At 55.0% G+C, this 21,581-nt stretch overlaps 5 protein-coding genes across 5 annotated transcripts; 1 reads left to right on the forward strand and 4 right to left on the reverse strand.

The window, feature by feature from the left end:
- Positions 1-893: 893 nt before the first annotated feature.
- On the reverse strand, positions 894-2,455 carry GCG54_00000892 (3-hydroxyisobutyryl-CoA hydrolase; the record flags this gene model as incomplete). The annotated part of the gene is made up of 2 exons (XM_045401023.1): positions 894-2,258; positions 2,324-2,455. 2 exons carry the CDS (start codon positions 2,453-2,455, stop codon positions 894-896), a joined length of 1,497 nt encoding a protein of 498 aa, XP_045263696.1.
- Positions 2,456-2,956: 501 nt separating this feature from the next.
- On the forward strand, positions 2,957-3,530 carry GCG54_00000893 (Small nuclear ribonucleoprotein Sm D2; the record flags this gene model as incomplete). The annotated part of the gene is made up of 4 exons (XM_045401024.1): positions 2,957-2,979; positions 3,040-3,250; positions 3,328-3,407; positions 3,488-3,530. The coding sequence occupies 4 exons, from the start codon at positions 2,957-2,959 to the stop codon at positions 3,528-3,530; spliced, it is 357 nt and encodes a 118-aa protein (XP_045263697.1).
- A 491-nt stretch (positions 3,531-4,021) lies between these two features.
- On the reverse strand, positions 4,022-6,701 carry GCG54_00000894 (Dihydroxyacetone kinase 1; the record flags this gene model as incomplete). The annotated part of the gene is made up of 3 exons (XM_045401025.1): positions 4,022-4,512; positions 4,569-5,916; positions 6,696-6,701. 3 exons carry the CDS (start codon positions 6,699-6,701, stop codon positions 4,022-4,024), a joined length of 1,845 nt encoding a protein of 614 aa, XP_045263698.1.
- Positions 6,702-10,897: 4,196 nt separating this feature from the next.
- Positions 10,898-13,903, reverse strand: GCG54_00000895 (uncharacterized protein; the record flags this gene model as incomplete). The annotated part of the gene is made up of 2 exons (XM_045401026.1): positions 10,898-13,760; positions 13,827-13,903. 2 exons carry the CDS (start codon positions 13,901-13,903, stop codon positions 10,898-10,900), a joined length of 2,940 nt encoding a protein of 979 aa, XP_045263699.1.
- Positions 13,904-17,246: 3,343 nt separating this feature from the next.
- Positions 17,247-19,103, reverse strand: GCG54_00000896 (Cationic amino acid transporter 7; the record flags this gene model as incomplete). Its single annotated transcript, XM_045401027.1, has 5 exons — positions 17,247-17,524; positions 17,573-17,652; positions 17,701-17,996; positions 18,050-18,211; positions 18,264-19,103. 5 exons carry the CDS (start codon positions 19,101-19,103, stop codon positions 17,247-17,249), a joined length of 1,656 nt encoding a protein of 551 aa, XP_045263700.1.
- Positions 19,104-21,581: the final 2,478 nt, after the last annotated feature.

Raw genomic sequence — 21,581 nt, forward strand, 5'->3', positions numbered from 1 at the left:
CCTGGTCAGCCGATTCCTCACCTCTCTTTTGGTCGGACTTTGTGCTTGCAACCGGGGCCTTCTCCGGAGACAGGTCCAGGCGCCCGAACTTGCAACTGAAGATTGAAGAAAACAGGAGGGAAATTCTGTACGAGATTCCTTCTTTTCCCCTGACCGAAGACGGCGGGGCCCCGTCCCTCTTTATACTTGTCCCCCCTGAAGCCTGAGGTCTCTCCTGGTCCCCCTCTTCTCTCGCCTGCGTTGTCTGTACAATCCCACGGGCCAGCTGGGCAGGTTGGTTTGCTCTCTTCCTATTCATCATTCATCACTCCCATTCCATCCGTTCCAATGCTTTTTTTCGTCGCTAGCGTTCTACCCATGACTCATCTCCACCTACCATTGCTATCCGGAACAGAGTTTGGCCAGCCTAGTGTCACCGGCCCAATGAAAGTGAAGCCATCCTGCGCCAATCTCTTCACCCATCTTGCCACTTTTCCGAGGTTTAAGTGATGACTGTGATGGCGACATCCGAACCGTCAAATGGTTCGCGCGTTAACTCCGACGTCTCATGAGGCTGCCGACCGCAGGCAACACTATCGCAACCAACACCCGGACCTATTAGAATGAAGTCATTCTTACCCCAACTTTTCTCTCAACCTCGTCCACGATGAAGTTTAGTTATCGAAACATCTTAAAACCTGGTTGGCCAATCAGCTACGATTAGCTTGTTATCGCTCAAAATCAAGCCCCCAATGAGGTGAAGCTATTCCGGCAATCAGTGCACGTCCATTTCAGCAATTGAACGCAAAAGTGACTTCTTTTTTGTTTATTCAGACACATAATGAAGCATCTACAGTATTGTACACACCTACGCTCCAGAGAGACATCGGCGAACCTTCATTCGCTCCGCACGCCTACCAGATCCCTTCTTCCCAAACCGCACGGCCTTTGTCGTTCACAGACGTTCTCCTGGCCAAGATGTCCTCAACAACCTGCTTGACGCCCTGGCGGCCATTGCTGTCCTTCACCATCTTGTTCAACACCTGCTTAGGCGAGTACTGGCCCTCGATGACGACCTCCTTGACGTCCTTCTCGGTTGGCAATCCGAAGTAGAAGGGGTATTCAGAGTAATTGCGGTTGTTCAGCAATTCTAGCTCGTCGCCTTCCTTCTGGAAGAACGCGTCGACATCCTGGGTCTTGACGGCGTCCAAAGTGGCTGGTTGCCACTTGGGGGTCTCCTTGCGCACTAACAGCGCAGTCACGCCCTCGGAGAAGTCGGGGTGCTTCATGAACTTGGTCGCAATCTGGTGCTCGTGTTGGAATGTCTTCCCAATACCCCACTCGCGACCAACACGCATTTGCTTCAAAGCGACGTTGACGGCCGTAGGCGAGCGCTTGTGCAGCGTATCCAACGTCTTCTCGGCCCACTCCTTGGTCTCACCCTCCTCAGCCTTGAGCGACTCAATGATCCCTTGAAGGCTGCTCCTTGAGAAACAGCGGTCGATAGCCTCGCGAAGCTCACCGGCGATAAGCATGGGCTCGTCGAACGGCAGACCGGTGGCGTACTCCTCGAGCGTCGCTGCAATGATCTTCAGGCGCTTGTCCATGCTATCCTGGTCCTCGAAGTGGATTTCAGCCAGACGGGATTCGAGCTGAGGCAGAGAAGTCGAGTGCAGGTAATGCGTAGCAAGACCCGAGTAGAACACATTCACGCCCTTGAGTCGCTCGCTTGTGAGTGCGAGGTAGGTGCCGACGTAGCCCTGCAGTCTAGGCAGGAAGAAAGAGGCGCCGACGTCGGGGAAAAAACCAATCGTCGTCTCGGGCATGGCGAAGACGGTGCGCTCGGTAGCGATACGGAAGGGAGCGTGAACGCTAAGGCCGACGCCGCCACCCATCGTGATGCCGTCCATGAAAGCGACGTATGGCTTCTTGTATGTGGCGATGTAGTGGTCCAGCATGTACTCGAGCGCAAAGTAGTCCGAGCTCTTCTTCCACCCGTCCTTGCTTTCCAGATTGTACTTGGCCAGCTCGGCGACATCTCCGCCGGCGCAGAAAGCCTTTTCACCGGCTCCCTTCATAACCACCACGTTCGCCATGTCGGACTTCGACCACTCCACCAACCTCGGCAGAATCTTGCGGATCATGCTGGCGTTCAACGAGTTGAGCTTCTTCGGGCGATTGAGCTGGATGGTCCGCAGACCGTAGAGGCTGTTGAAGAGGACATCATCGGGATCGTCGTTGCGGCGCTCCTGGAACTCGGCTGGGACTTTCGTAGACATCTATGCGGGCATGCAGTTAGCGCCTCACTTTCTGGCAGGTTTCTCAATTGAGTAGATTGACTGACCTGTGCGCTTGACGAAGCTTGCGCACCAAGAATCTTTGCTCTGAGAGGCATGCCGAAGCTTCTGCTGCAGCTCCTGCAAGGAGCAGCTAGTGCTGCCGACCCGGCTCGTACTGAAATCGTCCTGGAGAACATTTATTTGTGTACCAGCTGCCTATGCGCTCGTCTTGGACAAGCGGCGCATCGACTGGAGATTGGCGGGCTCGTGGAACGGAGGGGTGGAGGGGTGGTGATGGTCGAAGAGTCGAGGACTGATTTAGACGACGCCGCGGGAATGATTTTCCATGCTCCTCACCACCAAAAATTGAGGCCGAGGATACCCACGGGCATCATAAGGCAATTGGATGGTTCCAGCGGCCGGGGTGGTGCACTGGCCATGCGTGCGGGTGCCATTCTGCTCCACTAAAGCTGGCGCACCTTGAGCTTTGCCTAGGTGCCCGCGCTGTAGATGGACGGGAGCACTTTTTTGCCAGCGCCGACTTCACTGGACAGGTGCAGCCAAAGCGCACCAACCACTGAGCAGCAAGCACCGCCAAACTCTTTCAGCCTTGCTGCGGCCTACATCAAAAGTATCATTCCGACGTTACTTACCCACTTTCACGCACCACGACCATCTCCCCGCCGTAACCGCCCATCATGTCGACCGACCCCAAGATCCAGTGCGTTCCTCCATTTCCCTACTGAATGAAAAGAACGCGACGCTGACATGCGCAATGCAGGGAGCTTCTCACCAAGCCTCGTAACGAGCTCACCGAGTACGAGATCGCCCAGCTCGAGGAGCACGAGTTCAGCGCCGGACCTCTCTCCATCCTCCAGACCGCCGTCCGCAGCCACACCCAGGTCCTCATCTCCATCAGAAACAACCGCAAGCTCCTTGCGCGCGTCAAGGCTTTCGACAGACACTGCAATATGGTTCTCGAGAACGTGAAGGTGCGACCATCTAAACCCACCGTGGATCATCAGACGGAAGAGCATCAAGGAACACAGGCGCTGACTTTGGATCGCAGGAAATGTGGACAGAGACCCCGCGTTTGGCCAACGGCAAGAAGGGCCGTCCCGTCAACAAGGACCGTTTCATCAGCAAAATGTCAGTACACACTCATGGCGACACGACGCGCCGGCCCCCGTTTCCGACATGACAACATCGCAAGCTAACATGCGTTGCAGGTTCCTCCGCGGTGATAGTGTTATCCTGGTCCTCCTGAGCTGAATGAGCTGTACATCTACGGACGAGTTCAGAATCTTAGTCTTTTTACGACCGTCCACGAACCCTGCATCATCCGCGACGCGTCGCCGGGAAGAGAGCGATAGGGCCACGATGCCCTACGCCCGCATCAAAATCAAGCGATACGGAAATGTAAGCTGCTGGAAAGGAGCTGTTCAATTCAGATATAGTCGCCCCGTGAGAAAAGAGCGACGGCGAGTCAGTGAGGGCGGAGACATTGCGTCAAAATACCCACGGTAGAGTGGCTTTCTTTAAAAACGGGACAAATTTGGCGTTGAAGAGACAAATAGGATCATTGGTGTTTTTTTCCTCTGTGCTACCATGGCCGTCAATTTCCCGACATTGCTGCATTTTGCCGCTTTCCAAACACATGTGCAACCGCCCCTTCCAGCCCCTGAATCGCTTTTCCCTCCCAGCCAAGAAAATTATAACAAGATGCGTCTAAACGCAGGATATCACAAAATAGCTCCCTCTTTTTACAACTTCTCCCATCCGTCCTCCTCGCCAGCAAGACCGGAGAAGAAGCAGCTCAGGCCCCACGCACCAGGGTCGGGGACCTGCTCGAAGCCGGAACCACCAATGTACACCGTCCGGCCAAGGCTGGCCTTCATGCCCTTGGTCTTCTCGGCGCCGGCGCGCGCCGCCTCGGCAGCCTTCTTGACGTCGCCTGTCTCGCCGAGGGTCTCGACGAAGGGGTACAGCGCGTCGACGAGCGTGCGGTCGCCGGCGCGCGCGGGGGTGTAGCGCGACATGGCGTCGCTGCTCTGCTTGAGGGCGGCGGCCCAGACCTTGGGGTCGGCGGTGCCGGGGGCGAGGCTGCGGAGGGCGCCGACGAGGGCGTTGAGGAAGATGGCGTAGAGGGCGCCCGAGGTGCCGTCCATTGTGTTCTCGACAACGGGGACCGCGGAGGCCAGGTCGACGACGGCGTCGCCCGTCAGGGGCTTTTCGGAGATGTGCTTGAGAATGGCTGGGTTTTGAATGTTAGCTTGCTGTGCGATGTCTCAATCTGGTTTTCGAACTTACCCTCAGCTCCTCTCTTCAGGCCGATGCCGCAGTCGCCGTCACCGACAATTGTGTCGTACTTGGTGACCTCGGGCTCGGCAGCAATGATGCGGTTCAAAGCATTGGTGATGGTCTTCGTAGCGGACGCAGCGTCGTACTTGAGATCGCTGGGCTTAGTGGCCTGCTCAGCGCCGCTTCCATCCTCCCTCGTGGCAGTGTTCTTAGCTTCCCAGGTCTCCTTGAGGATGGGAGACGACCAGCCGGTAGCCTCGCAAGGGGCATCCAGAAGCTGAATCATGCTGGGTCCACCGATGTCCGTGTTGACAACGTTGAGCAGCGTGATGCTGAAGCCCAAACCGTTCAGAGAGGTCATGTAAGTGCCGCTCAGGATGCGGACGGGGCGGATGCCGTAGCTGCCTTCAAGCTGCGAAGCGACCTCGGCCGTGATGCCGCCCAGCTCCAGGGCGCTCACGCCACCGAGGTTGTTGATCAGCAGAACGACCTCGTTCGAGTTGACGTTGAGGAACGCCCGGTCCTTGTCGTTCTGGTCCAGCAGCTGCGTGAGCATCTTGGCCACCAGCTCCGGCAGATCCGCCTTCACCCTGCCGGAGCCGGGCTCGTTGTGAATGCCCATGCCCAGCTCCGCCTCGCCGAGCTGCAGCGCGCCCTCGTCCTTCTCGCTGGGAATCGCGCGGCCCGGGACGTGGACGTGCTCCAGACTGGCTCCGACACTGACGAGGTTGTCCGCGGTGAGGCGCGCGACCTTTGCGACCTCGCTGAGGGGCCGTCCCTGGGCCGCCAGCGCGCCGGCGATCTTGTGCACGAGCACGGTGCCGGCGATACCTCTGCGGCCGACCTTGCCGGCTTTTGCGCGCCCGACGCCGACGTCGTCGCCGACGACCACCATCTCAACCTCGAGCCCCTGGGCGCGGGCCTTCTCGACGGCCATGCCAAAGTTCAGGACGTCGCCGGTGTAGTTCATGACGGTGACCAGGACTCCCTTTGACGTGTCGACGCGCGAGGCGATGGCGGTGCGGACCTGCTCGGCGCTGGGGCTGGCGAAGATGGTTCCCGCAACAGCGGCGGAGAGGAGTCCCTTTCCGACCATGGCGGAGAACGAGGGCTCGTGGCCGGAGCCGCCGCCGCTGATCACGGAGGTCTGGGGCGCGGCATTGGCGGTCGGTCTGAGGTAGATGATCTTGTTCGTCTTGTCGAGGGCGAGGCTCGGGTTCGTCAGCGTGAGGCTGTGAAGGGCCGTGTTCACCAGCTTGGTGGGATCATTGATGAAATGCTTGGCTGACATCTTGACGGAGGTTTCGATCTTGGTCCTTTCAGAATCGGTCCGTCGAGTTGAGATGAGTGGGTGAGACTAGACGAGTCTAAAGCTCTAAGGAGGAAAGTTCACGCAACAGAAGAACGGACGACGAGATAGATGACCTCGATACACGAGGGCTACCGAAACGATTGAGGGGAGGTGAGAACAGAACCCCAAGAAAAGGATTCTGGACGGCACCGGGAAGAACCCGACTCTATGTAAGTCGGGTGTTGGCCCCCGAGGGAACTGGATGACCATGACGTCCCACCCGCGCCCATCCTCCTGTACAGGTGCCGCGGGGTGAAGCGGGGCCGCGGGGGAGGTTGCACCCACTTCGGGAAAGTGTAAGCGCTCGGGTTTACGCCGATGGTCAAAATTGGGAGATTTTAAGCTCTCCGCGCTAGAGAAATGAAGAGACATTTCCCAACCTTCACGACAGCAACTGTTGCCGTGTTGGAGCTAGCCATGGATCAAAAATTGAGGTATGCTAAGCGCATGTCGCTTGCAAAGACCCTTCAGACATACAGTCACGCAACCATTCACTCGACAATTTCGCACGAGGTCCGAAGACTCGAAGCTGATAGGGAGGTCTAGGCGAAGATGTGGCTGGCGGACAGATGTCAGAATAAGAATAAAATATGTATGTATATATATGTATGTAGGGTATATCATCAACCCAAACCCTCACTGAAGGGATATTTTCATCAATTGCTGCCGACCCGGCCGTACCATGCGAAACCGCTCTCAAAGCTGGTTTGTTCCTCAACGCCGTGTCCAATGCCAAGTCCGAATTAGATACCAGCGAAACCCAAAGACAGTTACTGATGATGCACACTCATCATTTCATGATGAAGAAGCATCCGCCAACGACGCTGAGAACCATGGCTGTCGTGGCGAAGCCGGCGGCTACCCTGTCCTTGGTCTCAATTGGCGGTAATGTGGGAATCTTGGGCTGCAAGCTCATGCCGGCATTGGGATTGCCGACTGAAGTTCCGCCAGTATCGGCCGTCACCGGTGCGGTCTTGACATCGGACTTCTTCACCAGCATATACATGGCCGCATCGAGAGCGCTCATCTGAGGACCCACGCCGACTAGACCGTCGAATTGGCCTTTGGGGTTCCACTTGAAGCCACAGGCCGTTCCGGGCTTGCCTTTGAATCCAGTAGCCGGCGATCCGTTGCATACCGACATGGCTAGCTCGGCGTTGGGTCTCAAGAGACCCATGATCTTGTCGAATAAGTCAGGTACGACCTGCGCTGTCCCAGCCATCCAACGAACCAAATAGCCCTTGAAAGTCTGCTGGTCAATGTCGCATAGGGTGAAAGGCTCGCAAGCCTGCTCGCTGATGGCGCTCTGGTTGAAAAAGAGCGTGGTCGCTTCGGTGAGGACGCCCTCGGTACGGGTAAACCACTTCTTGTCTTGGGTGTGGTTGTACATGACGGCAGCACCGTGCATGAAAATACCCGCGTTGTAAGACCATTGAATCGTATCCTTGTCCTGGCAGTTCTTGCCGTTGTCGACTCCTGCTCCGTCGTAGATCTTGAAGTCCGGCGTGATCAATCCAACGCTCGTTTCCCAATCCCAAATCTTTTCCGCCCAGTCGGCATATGTCTGGTTACCCGTAAACCTTGCCAGTCGAGCAGCAATGTTAAAGAAACAGCCGTTGGAGATGGAGTTCTTGTAGTTAAAGCCGTTGTTGAAAGTGAAGATCTGCCACCGCAATCCGCCGCCGCATGTCTCGGTATCCCAGCGGGTGACATATTGATTGAAAACGGCCTGGGTGAGTGCTAGCCACTGGGGCTGGTCTTTCGGCGGATCCGGGAATTTGTTCTCTGCTGCACTCATCGCCGCCATCGCCCAAAATCCCTGGTCGTCGTTTCCTTCGCTCTTAGTCTGGTTTCGTGGCATGAAGTCGGCGTCCTCCCCAGCCTGGTGAAGCATGGCCTGCGTTGTCACGTCGTTGTAGGTTGAGTCTCCGGTCAATAGCCAGTAGTCGATCATCGTTCCAAACATCGCTCCTGCCTCCCACCCTGCGAGTTATTAGTGAGGATCCTAGCCGATGGTTGAGTGTGCTCATACAGAAATAAGGGTCTGGCAGGTTTCCTGGTACGTCACCAGTGTTGTTTCCTGTGTAGAACTTCAACAGACCAAAAGCAATTGTGCTCGCTCCATCCTTGATCGACTGATCACTGTTGAAATTGACCTGAACAGCAGCGTCTGCCAGCTGGCCCAGCACGCATGCCGCACTAGCGAACTTAAGAAGCCCCCTCATGGTTGGATGTGATTTGGTGTATGTGACGACCGAGTTGAAGGTCGGGGTCGGCGACCAGAGGAAACAGACTCGTCAAAGGCTCCGTCGTGAGTATCGTCGTCGTTCCTGGTTCCTTTGGTAATCCTAAGTGTACTTGTTCATCGACGTCTTCCTCCCGAGGCGACTATATCGAATGGACCGTTGGACCCAGCTAAGAAAAGAAAGTAATAATAAGAGATACTCGTGACAAACTCAAAATTCGTAATAGGGTCGCCTGGACTGTAGAGGAGGAAGAGAAACAATGAAACAAGAATATGAATAACAAGACTCGACCAGGAGTGAGAAAAGAATGGAATAGAGAAGTCGTAACCGATTTCTCGTTAAACGAAAAGAAAGGAACACTCCAGAGGGAAACAGAACCAATGAAGCCCGGATGAGAGTGCACCAAAGGTGGTAAAAGGAAAGAAAGATGGAATGACGTGGGGAACCAAAAGGGAAGAGAGACATGCAGACCTGCAAGACTGACTGGCTGTCTTGCAGCGGGAAGGGGAACGAGCGCCATAGCCGAGTTTGGACGACTTTTTTTTCTTCGAGTCTCGAGACGCCTCTTGCACCGCGGACCCCGTATTTTGCTCGAGGTTTCCAGACCTGGTAGCCCTTGCATCGTGTTGCATCGCCATGAACCGCACCTCCTTTTCCTTCGAGTTTGCGTGCCTGATAGCCGTGCAAGTCACCGGGGCCCCTAGCCCCACGAGTCCACGACAATCAGCGAGACTCCTCGACGAATGCAAAAACAAGTGAGAAAAAAACCGGGATCTCGTGGGCATGCGTGGGCGAGGCGAGCGAGGCGGTGCGGTCGGGTTTGGGAGAGGTGAAACGGTTGCGGTTCGAACTTGGCAGCCTCTCCGTCTCAAGATGGGCCGCAGGCCCCCTGCTACTCCAAGACGTGTAACCGGAAAGACCAAGGGACGAGTAAACAACTTAAGCTCGTATGCCAAGCCTTTGGAAGATCTGGATCTTTTCTGGCGGGAGAGGAGCACAAAAGAGGCTCTTTGCGTTCCTCGCCTGTCTCTCTTTCTCCAATTAGCTTTTGCGTTGTGTTTCCCTCACGAACCGCCCGGGCAACAGTAGCCGACACGACTCTCGTGTTGTAAGTATGGGGAACGAACATCTCTCTCTAAACTTGGAAATTTTCAGTGGGCAATGACACGACCACGAACGCCGTGAAGTCGCTTGCCACATTCCACGTCCCGGAGAGCGCAAACAATGGACGAAGCATCTCTGCGTCAGCATGCACTTGCAGCGCCTTGCAGCGAAAGCGAGGTCCATATCCGATGTTGCTTTCCTGTTGCCAAGTTGATGTTCGGCAGAGCTGCTGTCACGCTGCACGCACAGCGTCGAAACCCCTGGACGCTCTTGGTCCGTGCCCCACTCCCGCCCAGTTCCATGCCCAGGGCCTTTCCCCCAATCCATCGATTGGCTTACTGCTGCATGACTATTTTCGTTTAGGTAGCCCCTGGGTTGGGATGGTCGCAGCGGGTGTTCCTCAGTCCGAACACCCATACGCGCAACCACCCACACACACATCACCAACTCAACTTTCATGTCAAGATTGAGGGTGACGTCTGCGCCTCACAGGCCAACGCCCACAGGCCTTGGTGCGTTTAAGGTTGCGAAGGCATGAAAATCTCAAATATCCCGCCCCCTCCGCGCTAAAAGATTCTTGGAATTCTACTTGATCGACCGAGGCGAAGCCAAACATCTCCTAGGCATATGAGTGCCGCGGACCCGGTGTCGTGCGAGATCTGCTTGTGGAAGACCTACTTGCACGTGGAGAGGAGACAGATCATCTTGGCCCCAAGGCTGATCTCCGGGTACCCATTACTAACTTCTTGTATCAAGCTTTCGTGAAAGAGAGGTCTCCTGTTCCACCAAGTCCTTGGCTTAGTGGACTACTGGGTTCGATGACAAGTCAGTCAGTCGTGTTTGGCGGCAAAAGAAAACACGACCAGTACATCATCCACCAGAACCTTTTCCACAAACACCTACGCAGCAGCGTCGCAAAGATCGGCCAAAATTCAGTTCCACTGGAAGCGTTGTTTTTATTCCGTTCCCGTACCTCCGGATACGACTATACTATAATAGAAGGGAAACCATGCGAGCCCCCGAAGTGTTGTTCAATACCAACAGCATCTTTGGCAAAAGCATACACCACAGGAGCTACCACATTGACGTCCCTTACAACGGCTCACCCAACAGGAGGGGCTTCAACGTATCTTCAGCACTGAATAAGACTTTGTGCTCATCCGCTGCAGCCGTTTTCGACGTAAATTTTCGGTAATCTTTCATGTTGGTAACTTCGTGAAAGCATCCTGCTCTCCACTTTCCGCACCCTGAACTCGAAAAGAGTTGGACAAACCAGCCGTTTTATATCTTGGGCACCTGAAACGGAACATTTGGTTGAACCACTATGTCCAATAGCCTCTTCTTATGCTTTTGAAGGTGTACTTGCTTGGCTGCGTGGGTGTCGCAGGAATTTGATCGCCATATGTTGATGAGTTGATCGAAATAGGCGCGAAACTGGCTCACTAAATACAACACAGGTTGAATCGGCACTCTTGTGCTGCTGAAGAAGGCACTCGATGAGAATGTTCCAATTTACTCCATTTCGTACAGACAATTAGTCTCTAAGTATCTCATAGCATCTATCGGCTTCTAAGCCGTGGTGTATAAGCTCATCATAATACTCGTCCGTTTCTCATTTCATTCATTCGTGCATGTTATCATTCCCATTTTTCCCATTCCTGTAGAAGCTTCTTGCTTTCTTCCCTTGCCCAGAGGGACCTCTCCTGCTCCAGCTTGGACAATCGTTTATACGTCTCGACGAACATCTTCTGCCGCTCCAGCACCTTGACCTCAAGGTACTTTGGATCGTTACGGCGGCAAGCCTTGTCAAATACGGCTCTCATTCGAGCTGAGTACAGTTGGCACGTTGCATCCTCGAGGCGCTGGGGCTTCACGTAGAAGTTCCGCGCAATGACGTTGCCGTCTTTCAGTTGAGGTGCCACCACCTCGTCAAAGCAGTCACCGCATACGGTGAACTGCGGGAGGTACTGCATGATGTGCCAATTTTGGTCAAAAACTGGGTTGTCCTTGCAGCACTCAGTGAAAACCGATAGACTCTCGATATCGCTCACAAGCTTGGCAATGTTTGGCGGCTGTGCTGTAGCGAGTGCCACGTCGGACGTGGTCTCCAATGCGTCAAAGTACATCACGAAACGCTTCCGATCAGGATTGTAGTGCATTGCACAAGTGCTCCGGGTCGGCTGCGCTGAAGGGTGCAAAGTGACAAACACGCCTAGCAGATTGGGCAACAGTCCCTCGACTGTTTTGGCACACTCGTGACAGACGGTGAAATCCGGCATGGTCGTCTGCGTATATGGGTTCTTGAGGGAATACCAGACGCGGGTGACGCGACGATCTCCGGGACAGGGACTGCTGCTAGTCACCTTGCTGGCGACATTGGCGACCTGGTAGAAAAGGCGCAAGTCTGTGTGTCGATTTTTCAATGTAAGCAGCCACGCAATGTGGTACCACCCAATTGAGCCAAAATCACAAGCAATTGGCTTGTCCATTGGCCGAAACAGCATGGGCATGAAGTCATTGCGAAATTCCGTGTTCAAGAAAACTCCGTTGTAGCAGTCAGGGCAGATGTTGAAGTTGTCGCAACGTGGCAGACTAAGCCAGTCGGCGCAACCAACAACGCCGTTTTTCCGAGGGCACTCAGGAAAGTCAGGCACGCCCCCTCTGTCGGCGTCATGCGAGTACCGCCGATAGCTGCCTCTTGGTCCATCGAGGGCAAGAGCGCTCTTTGTAGGATCGAACCTGGCCGGTGGCCATGCATCTGCTTGTGAGACTATCGCAGCAGGTTGCGTGATAGGTCTTCTTTCGGGCGATCTCCTCTTCTCATTTGGGCTTCGTGGCCCAGCAGGAACAGGCATAGGCGGCATGACTGCTGGCATCACTACGGTGTTGTTGAAAGTAGATGCACGAGAGCGCGAGCGAGCTCTAGATACAGGTTCAGGCTCGCGAGTGCTGAGACGGCTCGTGCTGGGCAGGATATCATCCTCAGGATACGGTGTAGTGGGCTTCTCCCGCACATCACCACTCTCCCTCGGGTCTTTGATGATGGGAAATGTTGCCGAGACGCGAGGTGCAGGAGGGAGATCCTCGGCGAAAGACTTGGTTGATACCCGCGGGGATGGGTTGACAACTTCAGCTGGCGCACGAGACCTAGATCTGCCGGATTGAGACGGCCGCGTCTGCTCGGGGCTCAAGAGAACATCTCTGCTCTCTCTGCCCTCCTGGTTCACAATTGACCTTCTCCTTCGGGCGTTGGCCGTCCGCGGGGTGTGCGAATAATCGCTGCTGCTGGAGCCGCTGTCATCCCGTCGGCGTGGCGAGTCGCGCTTGTAGGTTGGAGTCCGTTTCGTCTCACGGTCACGGTCACGATCCCGTTCTCGCTCACGGTCCCGCTCGCGATCTCGGTCGCGCTCTCTGTCCTGCTCCGATCGATCGTATGGCGTGGTGGGATCTTTTTTCTCTGGTCGCTCACCACGGGGTACGATGCGTTCACGTTGGTGACGAGGAGTCTCAGGGACCCTGTCCCCAGAGGACTGCCTGGGCTCCTTGGGAGAATCAAAGTTCGTGTTCGAGCGCCTAGCTGGTGGGGGATTCGACGACGATTGCCTTCCATAGTTATCGTCGAACCGTCTTTGGTCTGCGAGATTCGAATAACTTCGTTGGGGCCGTGGTACGCCGTTTCGACCGGCCTGGGAGTAATCGTAGTAGACCTTTTCTCGACCGCCTGTTGCGTGCTTGATGACCTTGGGGGATAGCAATGTCTCGTTCGGTTGCCGCTTGTCGTACTGGGCAGAGAAGTAGTCGGCTTTCTGTTCTGCACGAGTGCCTGACTTCGTGCGCTCGTGTCTCCGAACACGCGGCTCCTCTTCTTTGATGTCGGTCTCGATCTTGGGCAAGTCCTGTCTGCTCTTTCTCTTCTCAATGCCTGGCCGTTTGGCGGTGTCTGGGTCATCAACCCGCGGCGCATAATATTTCCTTGATGTGTTCGCGCCATAATCTCCGTTGAGTCTTGTCTTGGCAGAACGCGAGCCGCCGGAGGAACGCGATTTTGCGTCGTCTGACGAGGAGTCTGCGTCTCCTCCCTCGCTGTCGGATTTCGGAATGATCACGAAACGGCGTTCAGGGTTGTATTCATGTACCTCCATGATAATGGGGTGTTGTTCGGCGTCTCCTCGTGAAGGAGGCTCATCGTCGGACGCCGACACGACGCTGCCGTGTTCTTTGAGAAGTGACTCTGTCTCATCTTCACAGGTTGGGGGAGGCGGGTAGTTCCTGCGGCGGGAAGTCCTTATCGGCGCATCGAATGTGCGGGGGACATAGGCATCGGCGTAGTAGCTTGAGCGGGTTATGGTAGATGACTGAGGCGGTACTTCGGCATCGGTGTAGTAGCTTGAGCGGGTTATGGTAGATGTATGAGGTGGTGGTACGACGGCATCGGCGTAGTAGCTCGAGCGGGTTATGGTAGATGTATGAGGCGGTACGGCCGGGGGCTCCGGGGTGGATCTGTAGTTTGGGTCAGAACTTTGGTTGCGCATTGGAGAGGAGATGTGTGGTCTTGGCTCGGCTTACGGCTTGGGAGTCTTGGCCCTAGTAGTGGTGAAATAGCCCGTCTGTAGAAGATCTTCAATATTGCGTGAATCGTTCATGTTTGGTTATCTGTATGACCAAGGTAAAAGGTACAGAATCTCAGGAAGATGTCGGGGTCTTTGAAGGCATCGTGTGTCTCTCGGCTCGGCGAGAGCGGGAGCGTCGTAATGCGGTCTCTTGTGTGGCCGCCTCAGCCTTGCGCAACGTTTCGGTCCCTCAGCTTGGGTCGGGACGTGGGCTTGGGTCGCACTGGCGGTAATCGTCACAGCCAACAGAGCTGATTTACCAGTAGATCGAATCCCGAGTTGTGATGCTGACTTGATACGTTGAGATCAGATTTCGGCAGAGGATGAGAGCGGGAGTAGAAGTGAGTTCCAAGTGGTCGTGGCGGGTGGAGGAGGGGGGAGCAGGCGTTGATGTTAATTAAGGTGAGATGCCTGCGGGTGGAGGTGGAAGGCACGGGAATCTGGGCGGACGGGTTTGGACACGGAAGCGGTTGGTAAGGTAGGACCGGCTGGATCGAGTGAATGCGCGAGCGAGGTGAGATCGCTTAAGACAGACAGCGCAGGCAGGTAAGGTCTCTGGTGGTGTCAGGCGGGGAAGGGGAAGGTGGGATTTTGGGGAGCGGCGTTGAAGATGCGGCGTAGGTGCAAGAAGTCCTTATTTGAACATGGAAGGCCATGGTCATGGTCATGGGCGAGCAGGGGTGCATGGCATTGGCATTGGTGGGAGGGGGTGCCCCTCCATGATGACGGCTGGGCTGCTGGGCTGCTGGGCTGCTGTAGGGCGGTACCTTGTACCGCACGTCTCCACCGCCTTCTGTTTTTTATTTTCCTTCCACCTCCAGCCCGGGTCCAGGGCCACCACCGCCCGCCCACCACCACCTCCAATGGCACCAAATGCCCCGGGCGTTCGTTCACCTCCGACGACAGCAGAGTCCAGCCCGTGTTGTGTGCCACGGTGCTCCCCGTTGCCGTTAAAGACCAGCCGCCAACACACACCGTCGGTGCTCTGTGGTCACCGAGGTGACACCGTTCCTAACGCGACTCTTGGATGTTGTTGGATGCAAAGTTTAAGGCAGGGTCCCTCTGCTTATCGCGACACACGTCCTGCCGAAACGGCGTTGATGGCTATAGGCGACAATCTCAGGTTTATTATTGTTGTCGATGTCGATGTCGTTCTCCAGCCGACCGTCAGCATTGATGGTTCATGAACCTGATCTTGGACAGCGGCACATGTCTTGAACCAGAAAAACGGCCCGGCAGCGGTAACATCATCATAATCTCCACAGCCGGCGACGTTGAATACGGACACATGTCAATTGGCAATACGTAAGGCCTGTCACTGAACCATTCCAGTAGGGCATCCAGTTCAGTTCTCGGGTTGAGAGTGGCGACCGTCTCGTCGCGAGCAAGAGCTCCTTCACCACTCACTCTCGACGTGCCAATCAATACTGCGCCATCATTAGTCGCTTTCCCCGACCTGCAGCAGTAGAAGCAGCAGCAGCATGAGCATGATGGCCATGCCCACGCACTACGACGCAGTCTGCTGCGTCCTGCAGATGGGATGTGGGATGGGCTGGATGGGACCCGTCCTCGACACCACCAAGAGTCCAAGCCTGACGTTCAAGCGTGACTTGGGAGTGCGGTCGGCCCAAGTCCAAAGCCTAGGTCTTGGTGCAATTGCATCGAGCCATCTCCACTTTCACAGCCGGTACTCACGTCCGGCCTGCACGCTGCATATGCTGGGAACCTGTTTAGGGCAACCGGCACCGTCGATTAGGTCTTCCACCTCGATGAGTCTTGGGCCTGGCACTTGGCCGACTGGTTTCTACCACGCCTGCAGCTGGCACGGTACCACGGCAGCCAGCCTGCCCATTTCCAATTGTTCACGTTGCACGGATTGCCTTGACGCGGCCTGATCTTTGCCATCCTTTCCCAACGACCGTCGTCCGGTGGACAATCGTGATGGCTTCTGATATCCTGCTCCTGGTGAACCACAAGACTTACCGAGCCAGACGTGCGGAGTTGTTGGGTACGAGGGCTTGTTTGACATGTCAAGACAAAATGATACGCACAGTTACAGTGGGCTGGAGACTGCAAGAGCGTGCGCCACGCGGAGTGCCCGTCTGTCCTTGGTTCAACGTCCAACTAGTCGTGGCGATGGGGAGGCTTAGTCGGCATTGGATGCAGAACGGCACCGCGGCAAGCACCCAACACAATGCCGGCTCCAATTCGGAGGCCGATGTCTCCAGTTTCACGAGGCGGCGTCGTTCGGGAAACATTTTGATCAACGGCGTTGGCTGCGCAAAGTGTGCCATGAAACCGACATCACCACATCTGCACCTATCTGTCGACCTCGCCATCAAAGTCGTCGGGCCGTGAGGCTTGCACAACCCTACCCACGCAGCAGGCGAAACATACCATTTCTTATCAGAGGAGTCTAGGACCCGATCAATGACTGAAAATATGCAGCATCCCGGGCCATCTTACGTATCCCGATCGAGCCAGGCAAAGATGCTGCGACCGTGTCAGACGCCGGCAATTTTACCCCCACCACCATGTACACTCACCCGCCCTCTATCCGCCGTCCGCCGTCTGCAGTCGGGTCATGCACACGCTCCGTCAACGGTGCACTACTAAGTATGAATTTTCTAGAACATCCAAAGTCTTCGACTTGTTAGAGCTGCAACTATGTACGCCAGCTCGTCATGCGAAGATCCGTCAACCCTACCTTATTCCGATGATCTGCGCGGGAAGAAAGAGCGGTGGGAACTTGATTGCAACATATCTCACGCCACAACTATACATGTCAGCTGTGACAAGAACATCAACTTACAATCACGTCGCCTCGGTAGCATAAACATCGTTCTAGTCAATTCTTCTGAAGCCAATCACGGAGGCCCGTGAGTGAGGTCATCCAAGCTCATTAAGCACCGTGCATCAGCTAGCATGTTGTCACACAGAGCAGCAGTCTCTTTTTTGGTTCCTCAACAGGGTCTCAATATTTTGTATTGGTATCACAATGTGATTCCGCCCGCCTGGAAACGATCAAGCACTCGAGCCTGACACGGACTCTGCCGTCGCCCAAAGTTTCACAGACCTCATCCGGCTCTTTGCTTTCTCTGTGCTCGCCGAGCTGTTGATGACATCGGCTGCGTACTGGCTCAAACGTGGGGAGGCAGGTAAACCTCGGCCTGTGCAACGCTCTTCGTAAGGGGACTTCGAGTTCCATCGTCGTAAGAAGTCTGAATATCCTGCGCCGCCTTTCTGGCGTGTCGAGGACTGTCCGAGCACAGTACAGTGCTCCGGCTCAGACGCGCGCCGTTGATGCAATTTTTGACGAAGGAAGCATGTTGCATATGCTGCAATACCCTAATGACACACGTTGCCGGGCACAACTTCATCCTGCCTCTTGCCTGTTGGTGAAGCCACGCAACCCGAATCTGAGTGAAAAGAAGGCCAAGCCGAAAAGGGCGACCAAGAGGATGGCCGCGCCCTGCAAAGGATCCGTGATGACACCTCTGACCACCAACAGACCACTAATGGCACTGAAAATGATGGGGTTGATGAGCCAAGTTCTGTACTCGGCCGCTTTTGCTACTGGTGCACGACGGTCTCTCCGTCGAAGCAGAATGAGTCCAACAGCGGACGAGAAGAAAATCATGTACGCCGCCAGGCCTGCACTCTGTCAGTCCACGACCTGGGAGCTTGAGTGATTGTACATACCAATGAATGTTACAAGGCCGTTGAAGCTACCCACGACAACGTAGACAACCGATAAGCCGCAGTTCAGCAGCAGTGGGAAACTGTTTCTCTCGTCAGCCAAACACTCGGCTGGGTGGTGTCACTCTCACATGGGCACGTTTCTGCGCCAACGTCGGTTTTGAGTCCACGAAACGAAACCTTTGATAGGTCCTCCGAGCAGCCTCGGCAAAGCAGAGAGTTGTTCATCGACATAACCAGCTTCGTCCTTCTCACTGCTGCAATGCAGGTTTGCCAAGACAGCGGGAAAATAACCTCGCTGGCTTGCAACAACTACGAGCTTGGCGGTAGCAAAGACATTCGAGTTCAGAGCGCCCATCGCCGAGATGGAGACGATTACGGAGAAGAGGACACCGGCCCAGCTGCCGAGAACCCGATTTGCGAACTCCTATTCTGATGTCAGCACGAGCATCTGCTGGCTGACAAGAGTTGCAAACTTACCACTGCCACTGTACTGCTGTTCTGCATAACACTCATTGGCAGGCAGACATACAAGGCAGCATTCATCAGCATGAAGCCAGTGATGACTAGCATCATCGAGCCATTAATCACGATGGGCAGATCCCTACGAGGATTCTTCATGTCTCCCGCGACAAACCCTACCTACGGAACATTCAGCAGGTTGTCGGGCATAGTTAGAAGGGTTCACTCTCACCATTTCCCAGCCCGCATAACACCACAGAGCCCCAAAGGTTGCCGTCCCGAAGTTTCCTAGCCACTCCCACAGACCAACCTCACGTTGGTCGGGCCGCTGGCCGAACCACCCGTATTCAGACGAAGGGACCCCTTCCCCATGACCGAACGCCCAGACGCCGCACCCCAGAATAATGATGGTTGCAAGGGCAGCCATTTTCAGGAACAGGAACAGGTTAGCCGCTTTCGCGCCCGCCGTTGCGCCCAGACAGTTGACGAGCGTCATTGTGACAATGCACCCGGCCGCTACCACCTTTGATAACCAGGGCTCCGGTGGCTGGTTGTCCGGGACGAACGCCTCGGTGAGGTAGTCGGCGAAAATGGTAGCAATCATTGAGTTCGCCGCCGGCTTGATGATGGTGCACCAGACCCATGTAAACAGAAACCCGGCAAACTCGCCGTAGCACGCCCGGAGGTACTCTTGGATCCCTCCGTTGTTGGGTATCCTCAACCCCAGCTCGATGAAGGACGCCGCGCCTGTCCATACGAGCAGCCCGCCAAACAGCCATGCCAACAGACCGTAGCCCGGGGCCGAGACGAACTGGCTGATCTGCGAGGGCACGCTGAAGATGCCCGAGCCGATCTGCAGGCTAATGACAATGGCCAGGCCGTTGACCAGGGTGAGCTTCCGTGCGGCCGCGGGGTGCTGCTCCTGACGTTGGTCCTCCTCTCGGGACAACGCTGGACTACCAGGCCGTTGGAGGAACGGCGAGGTTTCGTCGGTGCGGAGGTCCGCCATCGGAGCTAAGCTGCCCGAGCTGAAGGTGCAGGTGTTGTAGACGGGCTCTGTGTTATGAACCATGTGACTGACAACCCGCCCCTGTGACAAGCTTGAAAATGTTGAATTTTTGGGGTGTTATCGCAAGCCACTGGCAGGTCAACGTGCACACTGCGAAGGGTTCTTGAAAAGTATTTATATAGTCTCGGGAATAAGGAGGCTCGGATGCCGACTTTGAGAAGGTCGATTGCGACACTGGACGCGTAGCTTATCTCTGGCCCATCTGGGGCCATTTTTAGGTGTTGACAGGGGTCTTGGGGCCCCTGATAGCGACGATAGCTTAGTTGATTCGCCGGACGTTGGTAGACTTCGTTGATACGCATGAGTATGGGCTGAGCAGGAGAGATACAATTTCAGTTGAGGTTGCTGTTGGCTGGGTTAACAGGGGCAAGATGCTCAGTTTCGAGGTTACTAACCAAAGCCTGATGTCGCAGAGAAGCTGCAGCGTAGTGACTGAGGATCCATATTTTCGGTTTTGGGAATGCCCTGCAACGATCACAGATCGTGTCCTCTGCCCTGATGGTCTAGCGGTATGATTCTCCCTTAGGGTTGTCTTCGACATCTCAACTTGGGAGAGGTCCCAGGTTCGATCCCTGGTTAGGGCCCATTTCTTTTGCAGTTTCCGTCCGACTCGATGGACGAGTTCTCTTTTTGCTCATCCAGCCCTTTTCAAGTTGCCCTTATTCTGTTCCCTGCTTACTGTCAACTACTTACTTAATAGCGATATACCGACCATAGTGTACGCAGACGTCCTTTTTAGTTCCGGCGCCCTCTGTGACTGTAAACCTACTACTTAGCTGCGCGACACTCTGAGAAGTGACCACATCTTGCACTGAGTTTTGGTGTAAGTGGTACAGCCAACCAAGGGACACCACCCACACAGCTTGAAGTCGTCCGTACCTGGAATGCCGATGAGTTGAGATGCTGACCGAATCACTTCTGCCGTCCCATCGAAAAACGACAAAACATTCGACAATTGACGTTGCGCGCAAACTCTCACTGGCGTGCTTGTCCCTGCACCCTGCGTTTTCATTGACGAACTTCAGAACCTTGCCCACCCCCATGCTTCTTCAGGATTGAGGGGTAAGGGCATATCGAGATTCCAGTATAAGTCACATGGTCTCTCATTCGAGTAATCGATTTAAAAGCCAGCGTGCCCTCCCTCCCGTCAGCGTTGCTTGTTAAAACTAGGCAAGCAGTCAATTCCATTCTTTTGGGTCCGCCCAGTCAGGCCATGCGCCGCCCAAGTCCTCTTCCCACCATGGCCATATCGTCTCCCGTGTGAGCAGACGACTCATAAGAATCCTTGCCCTCAACTGGCAGCACCTCTCCGCGAAGGCAATGAGCCAACCCGCCAAACGCCCGCCCTGGACCCTCTCGTCATCTCCTCTCTTGGGTCGAGCCAGCGGAACAGAGTCAGGCCACGAACGCGGTACGCGTTGTCACTTCACAGACACGCCGTGATAGTGGTCTACGGCATGATAGCGATCGCCCTATTGTACAGCGCCGGCATCGTAAACGTCGGCAACGCCATTCATTTTGCAACACGTATTGGCGGATCTGGAGCGTTTTGGAGTCGGGTTTGTGGATGTGGAGGTAGTTGTTGAATAAGGAATGATGGTGGTGGTTGTGGCTGTAGGCTTGGGGAGTGGGTAAACGGCAGTGATCATCGTGTTTTGTCCGATTCGTTGTTATGTATACTACACCAACATTAAAAAAAAATGCATGTACTTTACGCATATTGTCCACGTTTTTTTGCCTTTCCCCCCCATTCCTTCCTACGTACTCTGTAGCAAAGTACCAACCGCATGCAGGGTACGCATACACCTCTGTGAGGACAACCAATGCAGTGACCTCTCTCAACTTCCTAGAAGCACCTGAATTTGAGAACATGATCGATACTCTGATTGAGGGTCCTCGAAAGTAAGTCTTTTATATCTATGCAGCCCGTGTGATATGTAGGGGCTGTAAGTCAAGAGGTGTATTGTTGACTCCGGCAAGATGGGCTCATGGTCTTCTGAAGATCGGATCGTGGGATAAATCCGATGGGAGCGTCATCTTCTACGTCAGTCCTTCGGCAATCACTCTCACCTCGCCGCTCAGGTCCCCCATAAAGTTCCCGGACAGGTATGTCTAACTAGAAGCCTATGCACCTCAATTCAATGAAGAGTGAGCACCATCAGCCATTGTTGACAAAGGGGCTCCAGATTGAAGGCGCATTGGAATATGCCCCGGCGAAGGACGGTCAGGCTCAGTATTTGACATTACGACAACACAATTGGCAGACATGAGTCCCTCAAAATCTCATCGGTGGACAATCGATGAGGGGCCGATGTGGAGCAGTTCGTCCCGGCGAGACTTCCAACACTGTGACCCGCCGCCACACGTGACCCTAATTCCCAACCCGGGCTCGATTCGCTAACAGCGGTACGTACCTTAGGGTCTCCGCCCACCAAACGCAGCCAGAGGGAAAAAAAAATCATTCAATTTTATCGCGAACGC

This window comes from Colletotrichum gloeosporioides, assembly GCF_011800055.1.
Source record: "Colletotrichum gloeosporioides strain Lc1 chromosome Unknown consensus_50, whole genome shotgun sequence".
NCBI lineage: Eukaryota > Fungi > Ascomycota > Sordariomycetes > Glomerellales > Glomerellaceae > Colletotrichum > Colletotrichum gloeosporioides.